Genomic DNA, 14,408 nt, shown 5'->3' with positions numbered 1-14,408 from the left:
TCTTTTAAAGATATAGAACTATTCAGATTATCTATTTCTTCATGAGTAAGCTCTGAAAGTTTGTGCCTTTTAAGGAATCTGTCCATTTCATCCAAGTCATCAAATTTATTGCCAGAAACTTATTTATAATACTACCTTATTAGCCTTTCAATGTTCCCGCTATCATTCCTGATATGGGTAATCTGTGTTTTCTTTCTTCTTCTTGGATTGGTTTGGTTACAGATTTATCAGTTTTATAGTGGTAGGTTTTTTTCCCTCCCAAATAACAAGCTTTTGGTATCAATGATTTTCTTTTCTTCCTTTTTAATTTCATTGACTTTTTTGTTCTTATTTTTTTATTATTTCCTACCTTTTTCTTACTTTGGGTTAAATTTACTCTTTCTAGTTTCTTAATGTGCAATCTTATTTATTTAAGATTTCTTTTAAAAGATATTCTTCTTTTCGAATAGAAGCATTTAATACTATAAATTGTCCTTTAGCTGTATCCCACGAATTCTGATATATTACAGTTTCTTTTCTGCTAAGTTTAAAATATGTTCTCTTTGCCTTTGGCCTCCTCTCTGATACACAGGTGTACTGCTTACTTTCCACATATTTGGGGGTATTTTCCAGATACCTTTCTTACTTTCTTACTAGCTTAATTTCATTGTGGTCAAACAACATACTCTATTATGATTTTAAGTCTTTTAAATTTGTTAAGGTTTATTTTATGGTCCTGTGTATGGTCTACCTCAGGGACTGTTCCATGTACACTGATGATGATGGGTGCAAAGTTTTATAAATGCCAATTAAATCAAGTTGGCAGTATTGTTTGGGTCTTCTATATTGTTAGTAATTTTCTATTTATTGTATCAGTTACTGAGAAAGAAGTGAGGACTTCTCCAATTATAATTAAGGATTTGCCAATCTCTTCTTGCAATTCTATCGGTTTTTGCTTCGCATATTTTGAAAGCTCTGTTGTTAGATGGATCCACATCTGACGTTGTTATGTTCCCTTGCTAAATTGACCCTTTTATCATTACATGGTGTCCCTCTTTATCTCTGGTAATGCTTCTTTTAATGAAGTCTACTTTGCTGATAATATAGTCACTCCAGCTTTCTTTTAATTAGGGCTTGCGTGATAAAACTTCAGCCTTTGACTTTTAACCTACCTAATTCTTTCTATTCACAGTGAGTTTCTTATAGACAGCACATAGATTTTACCTTTTATCCACTCTGAAAGTCTCTTTTAATTGAGGCATTAATGTGATTGTTGACATGACTGGATTTAAATCTCCCACACTGCTTGTCATTTCTCTTTGGACTATTATTTAGTCTGCTTTTCCCACCTGCCTTTGGATTAAATATAATTTATAATTCTATTTTATCTCCATCTTTGGCATACCAGTTCCCTCTCTCTCTCTCTTTTCTTTTTTTGTGGTTGGCCTAGAGTTTATAATATTCATCTTGCAATTATCAGCCTACCTTCAAATAATATTATACCATTTCACATTGTCAAGCACTGAATAATTTTGCCCTATCTGCAAGTTAACAAGTCAGTCACTGTTTTGTGGATCCTGGAAGGATATATGGAGATTTCTGGGTCAGTGATGAAGGACAGCTGTTACCAGCAGTGACCAGAACATTAGCATTTTTTTATGGGTTCCCCAAGCCCCAATTTGCACAAAGGTGGTTCGATGAGGGATGGATGACTCCCTCACATGTAGTGGGTTACATTATAGGAAGAGAACTCTGAGCTTAGGGAACCCAAATCTTTTATAATGGTCTGTAAGCAGGTTTACCTATCGCTCCCAAGGGAGACACAGACCCACCCCCATCCCACCCCTATGTTCTCTTTGCCTGGAACACTCTGACCCTAGATATCTGCATGGCTCACTCTCTACCTCCTTCAAGTCTTGGCTCAGATGCACCTTCTCAGAGAGGCCTCCCTGACTGTGCTCTTTGGACTTGCAATTTCCCACCCCTATTCCGACCAGCACTCATTATTCCTCTTCTTTTTTTTTTGGCTTAAGAAATTCAGTAGATATTGATGTCATTTACTGAGACAAAGGAAGACGGCAGAAGAAAGAGCTGATTTATTTTGTGTTTGATTTTTTGAAGAAAACAAAGAATTCTGATTTAACCTTCTTCAACATTTGTGGGATTGTCGGGTAGGCAACTGAACACACCAGTCTGGAGCTCAGTAAGAATGGCTGGGTTTGGAAATACACAAAATCTAAAATGACTTTTATACCGTCCAGAGATAAAAACCCTTCTTGCCTTCAACACACTACACAACTGTTGCTGTTCACTGCCCCTGCTCTTCCCTTATAGTTAGCCGTGAAATTCCTTTCACAGCTTCTCCCAGCTGGCGTTACAATTCTATTGTCCTGTTACTTAATTCAGCCAGATCATATCACCTGTGCGCTCGAGGGGAGGATATACAGCAGCAGCTAACAGAAATCTGGTCATTTGGAAAACACGTTGGAAGGATCCGCAGAAGTTAAAAGTGCTCCGAGGTTAGTCCCTCCTGTCTCAGATATTCAACACTGCTGAATGTCTTAATGAAAAATATCAACTCTGAACTCCCTGTCAGCTAAAAATAACAGTAATTCATAGTCTCCTTTGCCAATACTTTTCAAGGTTAACTCTATGAAAAAAGATATAGCAAAGGCTTGTTTGAGCCAAATTTCAGGGGCATTTAGGGCACGGAAGGGGAAGGCAAAGTGCTGAAAGAAGCAAAAAGTAGAGATTTTATTTATATCTCTCTCATGGCATTCTTTTCAAAATATGCAAAAGAGTTTAAAATGCTTTTTGAATGAACTTCCATTGTGCCTGCACTATTTTGGATGGCAGTATTCAACAAAAAGTTGTCAGAAAGCGTGCTCATTCGAAATCTTACTCTAGGTTTATCCAAGTGAACCCTGAAAGCGTGGAGTTTCTAATCTGAAGACCTGGCTTCAAGGCCTGGCTGAGGGACTGACTGGCTAAGTGACCCTGGGCCAACCACTTTTCCCCTCGAGCCCTGCTTTGCCTCACTCACAGGGATGGCTTAAGGGTCACATGAGACACTGTATATGCAAATTACCCGCAATCAAGACCCGTGCAAATATATAATCATCATTAAGACAATGATTCTTAGGCTGGGATTTGTGTGAAAATCACCTGAGAAACTATCTCTCAACATCTTGGTTTTCTTATCCATCAAGCAGGATAATCATACCTAGTTTACTGTTTATTGGTTTAAGAAGAATGTGTTAAAAAAAAAGGGGGGAGGGAGAAGAAAAAAGAGATGTATACGGAAGTACTTAGCCTCATTCCTAGCACTTAGCAGGTGCTCAACAACATTCAGGCATTTATTTGTCTAGTTTTAAGAAGCACATAACAGCATATGGCCAAATGTTTACCATAGACGCCCTTTTCCCTGAACACAGGGAAGTGTAAGTGGCCCGTTCTTCTGCCAGCCAAAGGCAACTGAGCACTGGGTGTAAGTCCAACTAACACCCTGCTTCCATCTCCATATGGTCATGTACCGTGTGACACAGTGGGGTCCCTTGTGTTTCCTCACCTTCGCCCTGATCTTCACTTCTTTCAAAGGAGACTAAGTTTTCATGGTTCTCGTGTGTCTTTTCCAAAACGAATATGGTCTTTCCGAGATATTTTTAAGGACGTCAACTGTTAATCGCCTTGTTACTAAGAAGGATTCTCAGTTCTATCACTGGTGGAATAAAGACTGATTTGACATCAGAAGTGATCTTGAGAGAGAAAGTGAACAGTGAAGTCTCCAGGTTTGTGGATATGGCTCGATGTTTTCAGGCAGTGAGTGAGAAACTGTGGGAACATTTAGTGAAGGGTACAGTAGTTATGCTTGATGATTACAAACAGGGGCATGGGCTTTCTCATCGAACTGCCTGGTCTGAGTCCTGGCTCTATGACTTTCTGAATGTGTGACTGTGAGCAAGTAAGAATCTTTCTAAGCTGGTTTCTTTATCTATAAATTGAAAATTAAAATGAAATATACCTCACTCATACCCTTTTCCCAGAAAGCCACTACGCAGTCTATGCTCCCGCCAACGTGAAGCAGGAAACTAAGAAAGAGGAAGACACAGAAGCCAATGTCAACCAAAGGAGCCAAGTGAAGGAAATCCCCAAGAAGATGCTGCAGCTGGGCAGGAGAACAGAGCACAACACGGCTGCAGCAGGAAGCAGGAAGCAGAGCTCCGAGAAAAGGATGGAAACGCAAACTTCTTCGGCTCTGCTTGACCATTTTGAGAAGCGTTTCAGAGTTATGCCTGAAAGTCTATAGCTGTCTTTGTGACTGGATGTAACACGTAATCAAGAAATCTGCCTAGAATCCAGAACACATCAAGCATCTGCATGAAGATAAACAACAGAAAAACTGGCAAAGGATACACACACAGAGAGAATATAATTCTCATGGCAGAACAGACTACAAATATACTTTATGTTCAAAGTAGGGATTTTAACTTTCATAGTTTTTTGTCAAGGTTTGTTGAACTTTTGCTGCTTTGATACTTAAAAAAGAATCGTAACGTCTCCATTTACACTTACCAGATCAATATTTTGCATTATATCCTGAAATGAAGGGTGAGTTCGAAACTGTTCAAAGAGATCGCGTTTGTAAAGCAGTGCGTATACCAAGTTTGGATTGTGGTGAAGAGAATTTGTCAGGCAGGAATTGATGATCTCTAACATCATTCGAATCACTTCTTCGATGACATTCAGGTCTTGTGCCTAATAAAGAAAAAAAAGCCACACACCACAGTGTTTTTCTCTTTAACACAGAATTAATCAGAACAAGAGTAACTGCTTTAAAATTATAACATTTGGGGCGCCTGGGTGGTTCAGTGGATTAACCGTCTGCCTTCAGCTCAGGTCATGATCCCAGGGTCCTGGGATCGAGTCTCGCACGGGCTCCCTGCTCAACAGGAGAGCCTGCTTCTCCCTCTGCCTGCCACTCTTCCTGTCTGTGCTCTCTCTCTCTGATAAATAAATAAATAAATAAATAAATAAATAAATAAATATCTTAAAAAAATTATAACACTGAAAAGATAATGCAAAAGAACTCTTCCAGGTGACTTTTGTCAAGAATCTTTAGAATTATGGGCGCCTGGGTGGCTCAGTCGTTAAACGTCTGCCTTCAGCTCAGGGCGTGATCCCAGAGTTCTGGGATCGAGCCCCACATCAGGCTCCTCCGCTGGGAGCCTGCTTCTTGCTCTCTTACTCCCCCTGCCTGTGTTCCCTCTCTCGCTGGCTCTCTCTGTTAAATAAATAAATAAAATATTAAAAAAAAAAAAAAAGAATCTTTAGAATTAGGTTTATCACTTACTAAAGTATATGAGTAAAAATCTTTTGAACTCAGATGCTCATAATTGGGAACCGAACATAATAAATTACAGACTTGCCCATCTGGAAGGAAATTTGGGGCTTCCTCAGCCTCTCACTTACTAGATCCTTCCTCGCCTTCTCATCATGGCATCACCTTAAATCATTAGACTTTCACAGTGTAAAGTGGTGGCTGGGTCTTACCAAGTCCAAGAAAAGTGCCTAATTCAGAACATGACCTCACTTCTCTACACTGTCATTTCAATCTTTCTATTTACAGATAAATAGCCTATTGTTTTGTCTCTTTTTCCTCAGTCAACAGTCTTTGGGAATCTAAACATGAAATAGTCACAAGACAGCAAAAACAATCAACAAATCTCTTGGAAAAAAGAACAACGGAAAGAGCAAAAATACAGGTAAATACAATAAACTTTCTTTTTCCTCTTGAGTTTTCTAAATTATGTTTCAAAGTTGTAGTAAAAAATTAAACATTGATGTGGTTCGCAATGTATATAAGAGAATATCTAAGACAATTATATTATAAACCAGGGAGGGCAAAGGGATGTAAAGACAGAAAAGGTTTCTACTTTTCTCTTGAACTGTTAAATGTCAACAATACTAGAATGTGACAAGTCATGCATAGATACTGTTTAGAGCAAATCTACCCAGAGATCCACACAAAAATACTATACATACATCAACATGGAATTCTAAAAAACTGTTCAAGTATATAGAGAAGGCAGAAAAACAAGACAGACATAAGAAAAAGAGGGAACAAACAGAAAACAGATAGTAAAACAGCAGACTTAAGCTCTAACATATCTATCAATAACTACATTAATTGCAAATGTTCTAAATTGTTAAAACTAAAGATTGGCAGAGTGGATAAAAAACACAAGACCCAACCATATGCTACCTATAAGAACTCACTTCAAATATAGTTAGGTCGAAAACAAACGGATGGAAAATGATATATACCATGTAAATATTAACGGAAAGAAATTAATCTATCAGTGACAGACGAAGTATACCTCAAAGACTGTATGGCCTGCAAAGTAAAAAATATTTACTATCTGGTCCAGCGAATAAAAAGCTATGCTTACTCCCACACAATTGATCTCCGCCTGTACAACATATACAAAGTATAACGTCCGCATTCAACCAAAATGTACGAGACAAACAAAAACAAGTAAAAACAACCCACATCCAAGAGACAAAGTAATCAGCAGCATCACACTGAGTGATACAAAGATAATAAAGATATCAAACAAGAAATTTAAACAAACTATGATTTACAAAATCTACTATGAGTATACATATGTTTGGACTGATGGGGAATTTCAGTGGAGTTGAAAACTATAAGAAAGTGACAAATGTAAATGCTAAAATTTAAAAGATACATGGTGTTAGCAGTAAAGAACACCTAGATGGGTTCAACAGTGGACTTAACAGAGTCTTGAAGAGGTAATGGCTGAGCATTAAAATAATGAAAGAATCAAACAGCGGTCCAAGAAGTTCGGAGAATATCCCCCAAATCCACCCGAAACAAAACAAAATAAAAACACACAGGTAGACACATCATCTTAAACTTTGAAAACCAAAGACAAAGAGAAAATTTTGAAGGCAGCCAGAGGGGAAAAACACGAAATACAGAGACACAAAGATCAGAATTACGCATGGTAGACGGCTCATGAGAAATTACACCAAGCCGATCCAAAGGGAGTGGCGCCATTACTGTGCTGGGGAGGAGTCAAACCACCCCTTGGTCACTTCTGATGGAAAAAAAAAAAATTAAAAATAAAGTTGCTCAAAGATACCTTAAAGCCGAAACCCTGAGCCACACTTTTTGGGCCAACCCCTCCTGGAATCATCTCTCTAATTTGGCTGGTACTTTGGACAGAGCAATGAGTTTCCCAGAGTAGGTCTTTCTGGGCTCTGGCTCTCAGTAAGGTGGGCCTCTGCCGCTTTCCCTCCTCTGTGGGGAGGGCAGTATGCATTAGGCTGAAAAGTTACTTTCCAAATGTGAGGAAGGGGCTAGACTGCTGCTTCAGAACCGTGGAATTATTTGGAATGTTTTACAAATGGTTGGTACGTCAACAAAAACAACAAAGATAATTACAAAATGTGTACATTACGACATGCTTTTAAAGACACTTTGCATTGTGCTCACATTCCCTTAGACATTGTTCCCAACGGTGCTCGGCCTCAAGCCCAACTGGAATCTCTAGGGAGAGGCAGAGACAGTTTGGCAAGAAAAGACACAGGGGTTGGGGTAGGAGAGGCGGCAAAAAGAGAAAGCAGCCTTCCAGTTAAAGATTTTAGCCCTTGGTTTCAAGGCCAGCTCCAGGCAGGCTGGAGCAGAGTCGGGGGGTCAGAGGGAGAAGCAGCAGCAGGGCGGGATGGGGATGCTCGACATCTCATTCAGGTCAAGCAGAGTCCGTTCCAGCCTCCTTTGTGTACAAAGGGGCTCCGCGTTGGTGCCTTTCAGCTTATCTTCCAAATCATCAACTGTCTTCTCCAGCTTGGCTACTGATCTCTCAGCAAACTCAGCACAGGTCTCTGCCTCCTTGGGTTTATCCACGAGAATCTTTATCGATTCCTCATCTTTGTCTTCCTTTTCAGAGAACTTGTCTTCAGCAGCGCTCAGACACTTCAGGCTCTGGTCCATCAGTCTGATCGGCTCATCCATCTCCCGGCAACGGGACGCTGCCAGCTCAGCTCATTCCTCTGGGCATTCCGAGTCCCCCTCAATAATCACCAACTTCCGAGCCACATCTTCATACTTCTGATCTGCCTCTTCCATCTTTTCTTCATTTTAAGGCTTGGTTCTCAATAACCTCTGTACCTCTCTCGCTCTCATCAGCGGCTTTCTCTGCTTCCTCCAGCTTTTGCAGGGCCGTGGCCAGGCACTCCTGGGCGCTGTCCAGCTCCTCGTCAACCAGCTGGATCCTATGGTCCAAGGAGGCCAAGGTGGCCTGCTCCTGGCCCGCCTTTCCCCCTCCACTCCCCACTGCAGGTGCTCGGCCCTCTCCTCTGCGTCATCTTGCTGCTCCTCCTCTTCCTCTTGCTGCTGCAGAACCTGGATCTTGCGCTTCACCACCTCGACCGACGGTCGTGATCCCGGCCATGGTGCCCACCCAGCCCCTGCTCCCACTCGGCTTCCTGCCTCCTTTGCTCGGCACTGCAGCCGCTTCACTGACGTTTTTATTTTTAATCATTCTGAAAGAAAAGTGATTTCAGGGGCACCCGGGTGGCTCAGTCGGTTAAGTGTCTGCCTTTGGCTTGGGTCATGATCCCACGGTCCTGGGATTGAGCCCCGCAGCGGGGGGCTCCCTGCTTCTCCCTCTCCCTCTGCCACTCCCCCTGCTTGTGCTCTCTCTGTCAAATAAATAAATAAAATCTTTAAAAAAAATTTAAGAAAAAGAAAACTGATTTCAAAAGCAAAATAGCAGCAATGTATTATTGGTTTATGGCATATGTAAAATGTATCACAACATTTCTCCTACTAACAGGCATCCAATTTATTTCTGTTTCCTTACTTCTATGAGCAAGGGTGCAATAAGCATGTTGGTAGATCTGTCCTTCTATTTCTATAGATTCCAGGACAGGGATTGGTGAAAATATTGGATTTGTACTGTAATAGATGCTGCTAGATCGTTGCTTAAAGAGCAATGACAATACACGTACGCTGACAATGCAGGAAGGCTTTTGCCCTCATTCTCACCCACACGTATAATTATTCCGTTCAACACTCACCGTCCGGAAGAGTCATCACTTCTGAATAGTTACGTCAAAATTTCCCCAAATGGGAAAGGATTTATCAATTCTCCCAAGCGATTCATATATTCAGAGTGACTCTAGGTTCGTAATTGCCATCTTTCAAAAAACATTTTTATCATTATGTAATGTTTCTCTCAATTCATTTATTAAAGTGTATGTTTTACTGATACTGCTATACCGTCTTCATTTTTTTTTTAAGCATTTGCCAGGTATATCTATAACCTTCAAGCCTTTAATTTTCAAACTTTCTGTGTTACTGAAAATATATATAGTTCAAAGCAACTACATGGCTTAGGTTTTATAATTTGTAGATCTAACCTGAGAAGTTTCTGAATTTTAAGTGAGTCTGACTCACTTACATTTGTTACTGCTGGTACGTTCCATTTACGCTACCGTCGTGTTTTGTGACTTGTAAATCAGTTACACCTATTGCTGGGCAACAAGCTACTCCCAAGCCAGCAGCTTAGAAGAGCAATGATCATTTGTGCTGCTAATAATTTGGGCCAGGCTTGATGGGGCCAGTAGGTCTGCTCCCTGTGGCTTCACACGGGGATGCTCAACTGGAGGTTGGAGGATCTCCTGGCATGACAGCCCGCGTGGCTGGCAAGTTGGTGCTGGCTTGTGAGGAAAAGAGTGGGGACCAGGGTCTTTGATTCTGTACATGGTCTCTTCTGGGCAGCAGGAACTTCTTCACAGCATGAAGGTGCCAAGAGATCTAATTATCTATTATCAAACTTCTGGTTAATTTTAATTCCCAAGGAAAACTATCCCAATAATTATCATTTAAAATTTATTTGAATCTTTTAAGTTGCTACTATGACTGAATCAGATTCTGGGGCAGGTATCTACTATGAATGGCAACAGGCAAACGAAATCCTTTATGCTTCATTTCTAAAAAGCATTATTGGGTAGTAATCACTACTTGTAAAAAGATGAAAAAGTAGCATGAATTTGATTAAGAGTTTCTTTACAATTACAAAATCGTCCAAATCTCAGTATTTAAGCAGACCTAAATGTTATCTAATCCCATCACCATTTGGGTGTCAGAATATCAAACGGTATTTAGAGAAGGTTGCTATTTGATTTTTTTCCCATGAAGATTAAAGGAGGTAGCATTTGTAAAGCCCTTAAAATAGTATGTAACACACAATAAGTATCATGTGAGTGTTTTTTAAAACAATGTATTTGAAAGAAGAAAAATCATTTTAATCTTAGACATTATTATAAAAAGAACAAAAAGATAAATGCCTTTCAAAGTTGATAAATTAATTCAATTACGGTAACTACGAAGAACTCAGAACCACATTTCTTAGTGTTAAATATAAGCCCCAGATCCCATTTCCATTAATTTACAAAACTGGTCCCCTAGAGGAGATGTATAGAAAAGGTGACTTACATTTATGGAATAATATAAGGTTTTATAAAAAGACATGTTTTAAAAACCAACAATGTTTCCTCTGTATTGTGTCAAAATTGGCTTTGTCAGAGATAAAATCTGATGGCTCACTGGTGGAACAGCAAAATACATGGAGAATATCACATCTTTTTCATTCACGTTTTTTTCTTTTTTTTTTTTTTAAGTACATACAGCTTCCATTCCAGAAATGGATCCCAGATCAGACCTTCTTCTCCAAAAAAAAAAAAAAAAAAAAAAAGCATACTTATTTTGTTACAGAAAATCTCAAATGTTAAAACAAGTACCCTAAAAAAATGGTCCCACTTTCAGATGCTTCTGATGGTTTTTGTCCATGTTGGTAATGAACACTAAACAAGTTCTGTGCTAAGTTGTGATTTCATGTCTAACAGACAAGCTGGCAGTTATGGGAGTATCTTACCCTGTCAACAGTACTCAGAGTTGCCTCATTATATAAACTTCCTTTTCCTTTTAAGAGGGAATTTATACAGTTAAATAGTTTCAAATCATTTATTTTTAGTTTCCTTAAGAGAAGCATATGTATCTTGTTTGTATTAGTTTTGGGGGGGTTCCAAGAGAGTTGTCTAAATTTCCTGCATTTTCAGCAGAAAATAAAACCTTCAACAAAATTAATGGGACTTTGCCAAAGTGGGGAAGAAGGGGGAGGAAATGCACAGGCAAGCCTCTTTTTAAAGTTAATGTGCAAATGGCCTTCAAAGCCAATCATTTGGTGATAGACTCTTGTTATCTTTATGCTGTTAATTTACTGGCACACATACTAAAAAGCTTTGTGACCACGTTATTTCTAGACAGAACTGGATTTGTCCCCAAATATCCAGCTTCTGATAGCAAGAATTAGCTTTATATTACATGCAAAACCACAGCTGAAGACTAAATCCTGTGACCAGAGGAGACAATGTGTAACCTTAATAATATGGGGGCCAAGCGAAGGGGGGCAGGGAGGGGGAAGGCAGAGTTATGGCACCACCGTTCTTATGGGGGGATGTAAAAATGATGTGGTCTTTTTCTTCATTCCTTGGACAGGGTTTGAACATGGCCCACAAGCCTACACTAGAAGCCTGGGAAGTCTGTTATTGAAAACATGCTTACTGGTGGCAGGAAGGCCAGAGAATGGTGGCTGCTAGGGGACACTGGCTAACTTTCCATGTTTTTCCATACTTGGAAAACAGCCATAGAACTCACAAAAAAGGAATGTTCCGATGGAATCCAACTCAGTTGCAGCTCCCAACAATCACATCACCCTAGCAGGCTACCCACACTGGGCACAAAGTGGGGTGCAGGGCAGTACCTTCTCCTACTTCCCCAGGCCCTCCTACTGGGAGAGAATGAGCATACACCCAAGCCTCGAGTTTTCTGTTTCGTTTTTTAAAATTTGATATTTTGCCTTAAGAATTAGTGTTCATTTCCATTCTTCTTCAAAATATATTGGTGTTTTATTATAAAAAGAACTATTTTGTCACATCCTATGAAAAGTAAAATAACTCTCTAGGAAGATGTATCCTTTTTTTGATAATGGCTTTGACATTCTCCCTCACCCCTCATCAGAGAGAAGAGCCCCCCATTACAGTCTCAGCTCTGCCAATAACAAGATGTGTGACCTTTGCTAAGTCACTTCACCTGAGTGGAAGTTATTCTTAAGTCTCAGCTTCCATAAAGACTGTGGAAAATACTGAATTTAGAAAGCAAATTTTATTAGAGTAACCAAACATGTAATTAATGTAGAAAAAGCTTTAGGATGACCTCGAACTTCGGTAAAATCCAGAATTTTACTTTAGATCACCCTAGCACCTTGAACGGAGTCACCGTTAGTTTGGAAGGGAAAACACTCAACAAATACCCTTTGAGAGTAAAATGTAGAAGGTGAGGTTTGAAAATAATCATTCTCTAAACCAAGGAACCTACTGGTTCTTCTAGAATGCATTAAATTTCAAGGCTTACTATCTTTGATATTGTTAGTGCACAAAAGGGAAATAATCTCTATCCTTGGGTGCCCTTGTTTCATTCCTTCTCTGGAAGAAGAGTCAGTGGTGCTAAGAATCACATACAGGAGAGCTACAGCCCAGTTTAAAAAAAAAAAAAAAAAGGAAAAAGGCAAAACAGAGGTGCTGCAAGTCAGTGGAGAGAAGCTCTAGATTGGGTTCTAGTCACAGTTTTGCCATAGACTGGACAAGTCACCGTCTGGGCCTCAGCCCGTCCAAATGTAAAATAAATGGGCTCACTGGGGGATGGGAGGAAGCACTCTAAGTGACCCGGACTGGCTTCTGCTTCGGATTGCAAAGACTGCCTCTCTTATCCTACCAGTGAGAAAAGCCAGATAATTTAATAATAAATCATAAGTCTTCCTAGGACCATCAGAGAATGATTTTGGAAGGCAATCAAGTGAAATGAATTCTCTAGAGGGACCAGCCCCTCTAAAAAGAGAAGGAGCACAGATAACGTTCTTGCTTTCAGCAGAGCACAGGAGGAAGGCATGGTCTCCACGGAAGTTGACAGAAAGAAATCAGATAAGATTTCAATAAATTCTTAAAGGCTAAAGTGTGGTCTAATGTGTCAGTCTAGAAAGCTGGAGCCCCAGATACAGTGGGGTTTGCACTCCCTGGAAAGCTCTTTTCCACTAGTCTTCACCAGGTGCTCATGAGAATGACGAGGTGTGGAGAAGGAGATGGGAAAGAGCCCTCTATCTGACCCTGCTTCCCAGACCCCCCCTCACATGCTAAGCAAAAGCCTCAAGCTATTGGGGCAGCAAACTCTACTGGCCCAGAGCACCGGGAAATGTCCACTGCTTGTAGGGGGAGAAGCAGAAACAGAACCCATCTGTCTCTGAATGAGAAGCAGGAAACTCACCTCCAAGACACAGGCAGAGATCTGTTTCTGCTGGTGGATGGACTGAGCAAAAACCCTCTAACACTGGGGTTTAGGGCAGGAAACCATGTTGGGTGCAGAAGGCTATACCTGGACCCTATGCTACCACTGGGGAAGGGGCAGGGACCTCTCGCTGTCGGCCAACCACAGACACAGAGCTGCCAAGATAAGGAGGGACAAAGATGCTGAGAAAGCCCCACTTCTAAGGCCCAGGTACATACAGGGACTCCCCAAGAAAGAGGCTGGACCGAGACCACAGAGATACCCCTTCTCTGACTCCACTGCAGCGACTGCTGAAAGCAGAGGTTGGTTAAGCAACACTGAACAGAACCCAGGCCCCACTCTTCAGGCACAGGCAACAACCACTGGGGAATGTCAAACGAGTAGTGTTCTAAAGACAAAACCCAAACCCAGCTCCAGTCCTAACCAGAATGAGCCAACTCCACATCACCAGAGGTGTGCCCATTTATAGGCATACTTTGCACTCCAGACTATACTGTCTTATACATAATGTCTGGTATTTAATAGAAAATTGAGACACATAAAATAAATCATACGTTCCTACGTAACACAGAGTGTATGATGTGGTAGGTGCTGCGGACAGAGCAGTGACCCACACATGCCCGTACCTTCACATGGCTTATCATTTAGAAGAGATTCAATCTGGGGGGTGTAGGGGCACCATGGGAGCACTTGGGGGTCTTGGGGAGAAAGGGGAGAAGTATAGCAGAGTGGTTAGGAACAGAAGCTCTGGAATCAGACCTGGATTTGAGCCCCGGCTTTAATATTTACTAGCTATGTGTCCTTTGGGTTTCAGCTTTCTCATCTGAAAAATTAGAATATTACCTATTTTATAGGATATGATTAAAAATAATATATTTTAAACATCTGCTGTCCTGCTTAGCAGATATAAAGTGCTCATTACACGGTAGTTACTGTGATTACTTATTATTAACAGGCAGAGACCTGTCCGAGCTGGCGGGGAGGTAAAAGGCTGAAGGAAGTG

General features: G+C 40.6%; 1 protein-coding gene and 1 pseudogene across 3 annotated transcripts in view; both read right to left on the bottom strand.

The window, feature by feature from the left end:
• DYM (dymeclin) overlaps nt 1-14,408 on the bottom strand; it is a 334,659-nt gene that overhangs the window by 67,566 nt on the left and 252,685 nt on the right. For all 3 annotated transcript variants that reach the window (XM_048218645.2, XM_057313102.1, XM_048218650.2), the window contains one exon: nt 4,552-4,734. In XM_048218645.2, coding sequence (XP_048074602.1) covers nt 4,552-4,734 — 183 coding nt within the window. The remainder of the gene's footprint in view (nt 1-4,551; nt 4,735-14,408) is intronic.
• Nucleotides 6,173-14,316, bottom strand: LOC130543925 (tropomyosin alpha-3 chain-like; annotated as a pseudogene).

The sequence above is a fragment of the Ursus arctos genome, unplaced genomic scaffold, assembly GCF_023065955.2.
Source record: "Ursus arctos isolate Adak ecotype North America unplaced genomic scaffold, UrsArc2.0 scaffold_17, whole genome shotgun sequence".
NCBI lineage: Eukaryota > Metazoa > Chordata > Mammalia > Carnivora > Ursidae > Ursus > Ursus arctos.
Note: the sequence above shows the minus strand (reverse complement) of the source record. Positions and strands in the feature narration are given on the sequence as shown.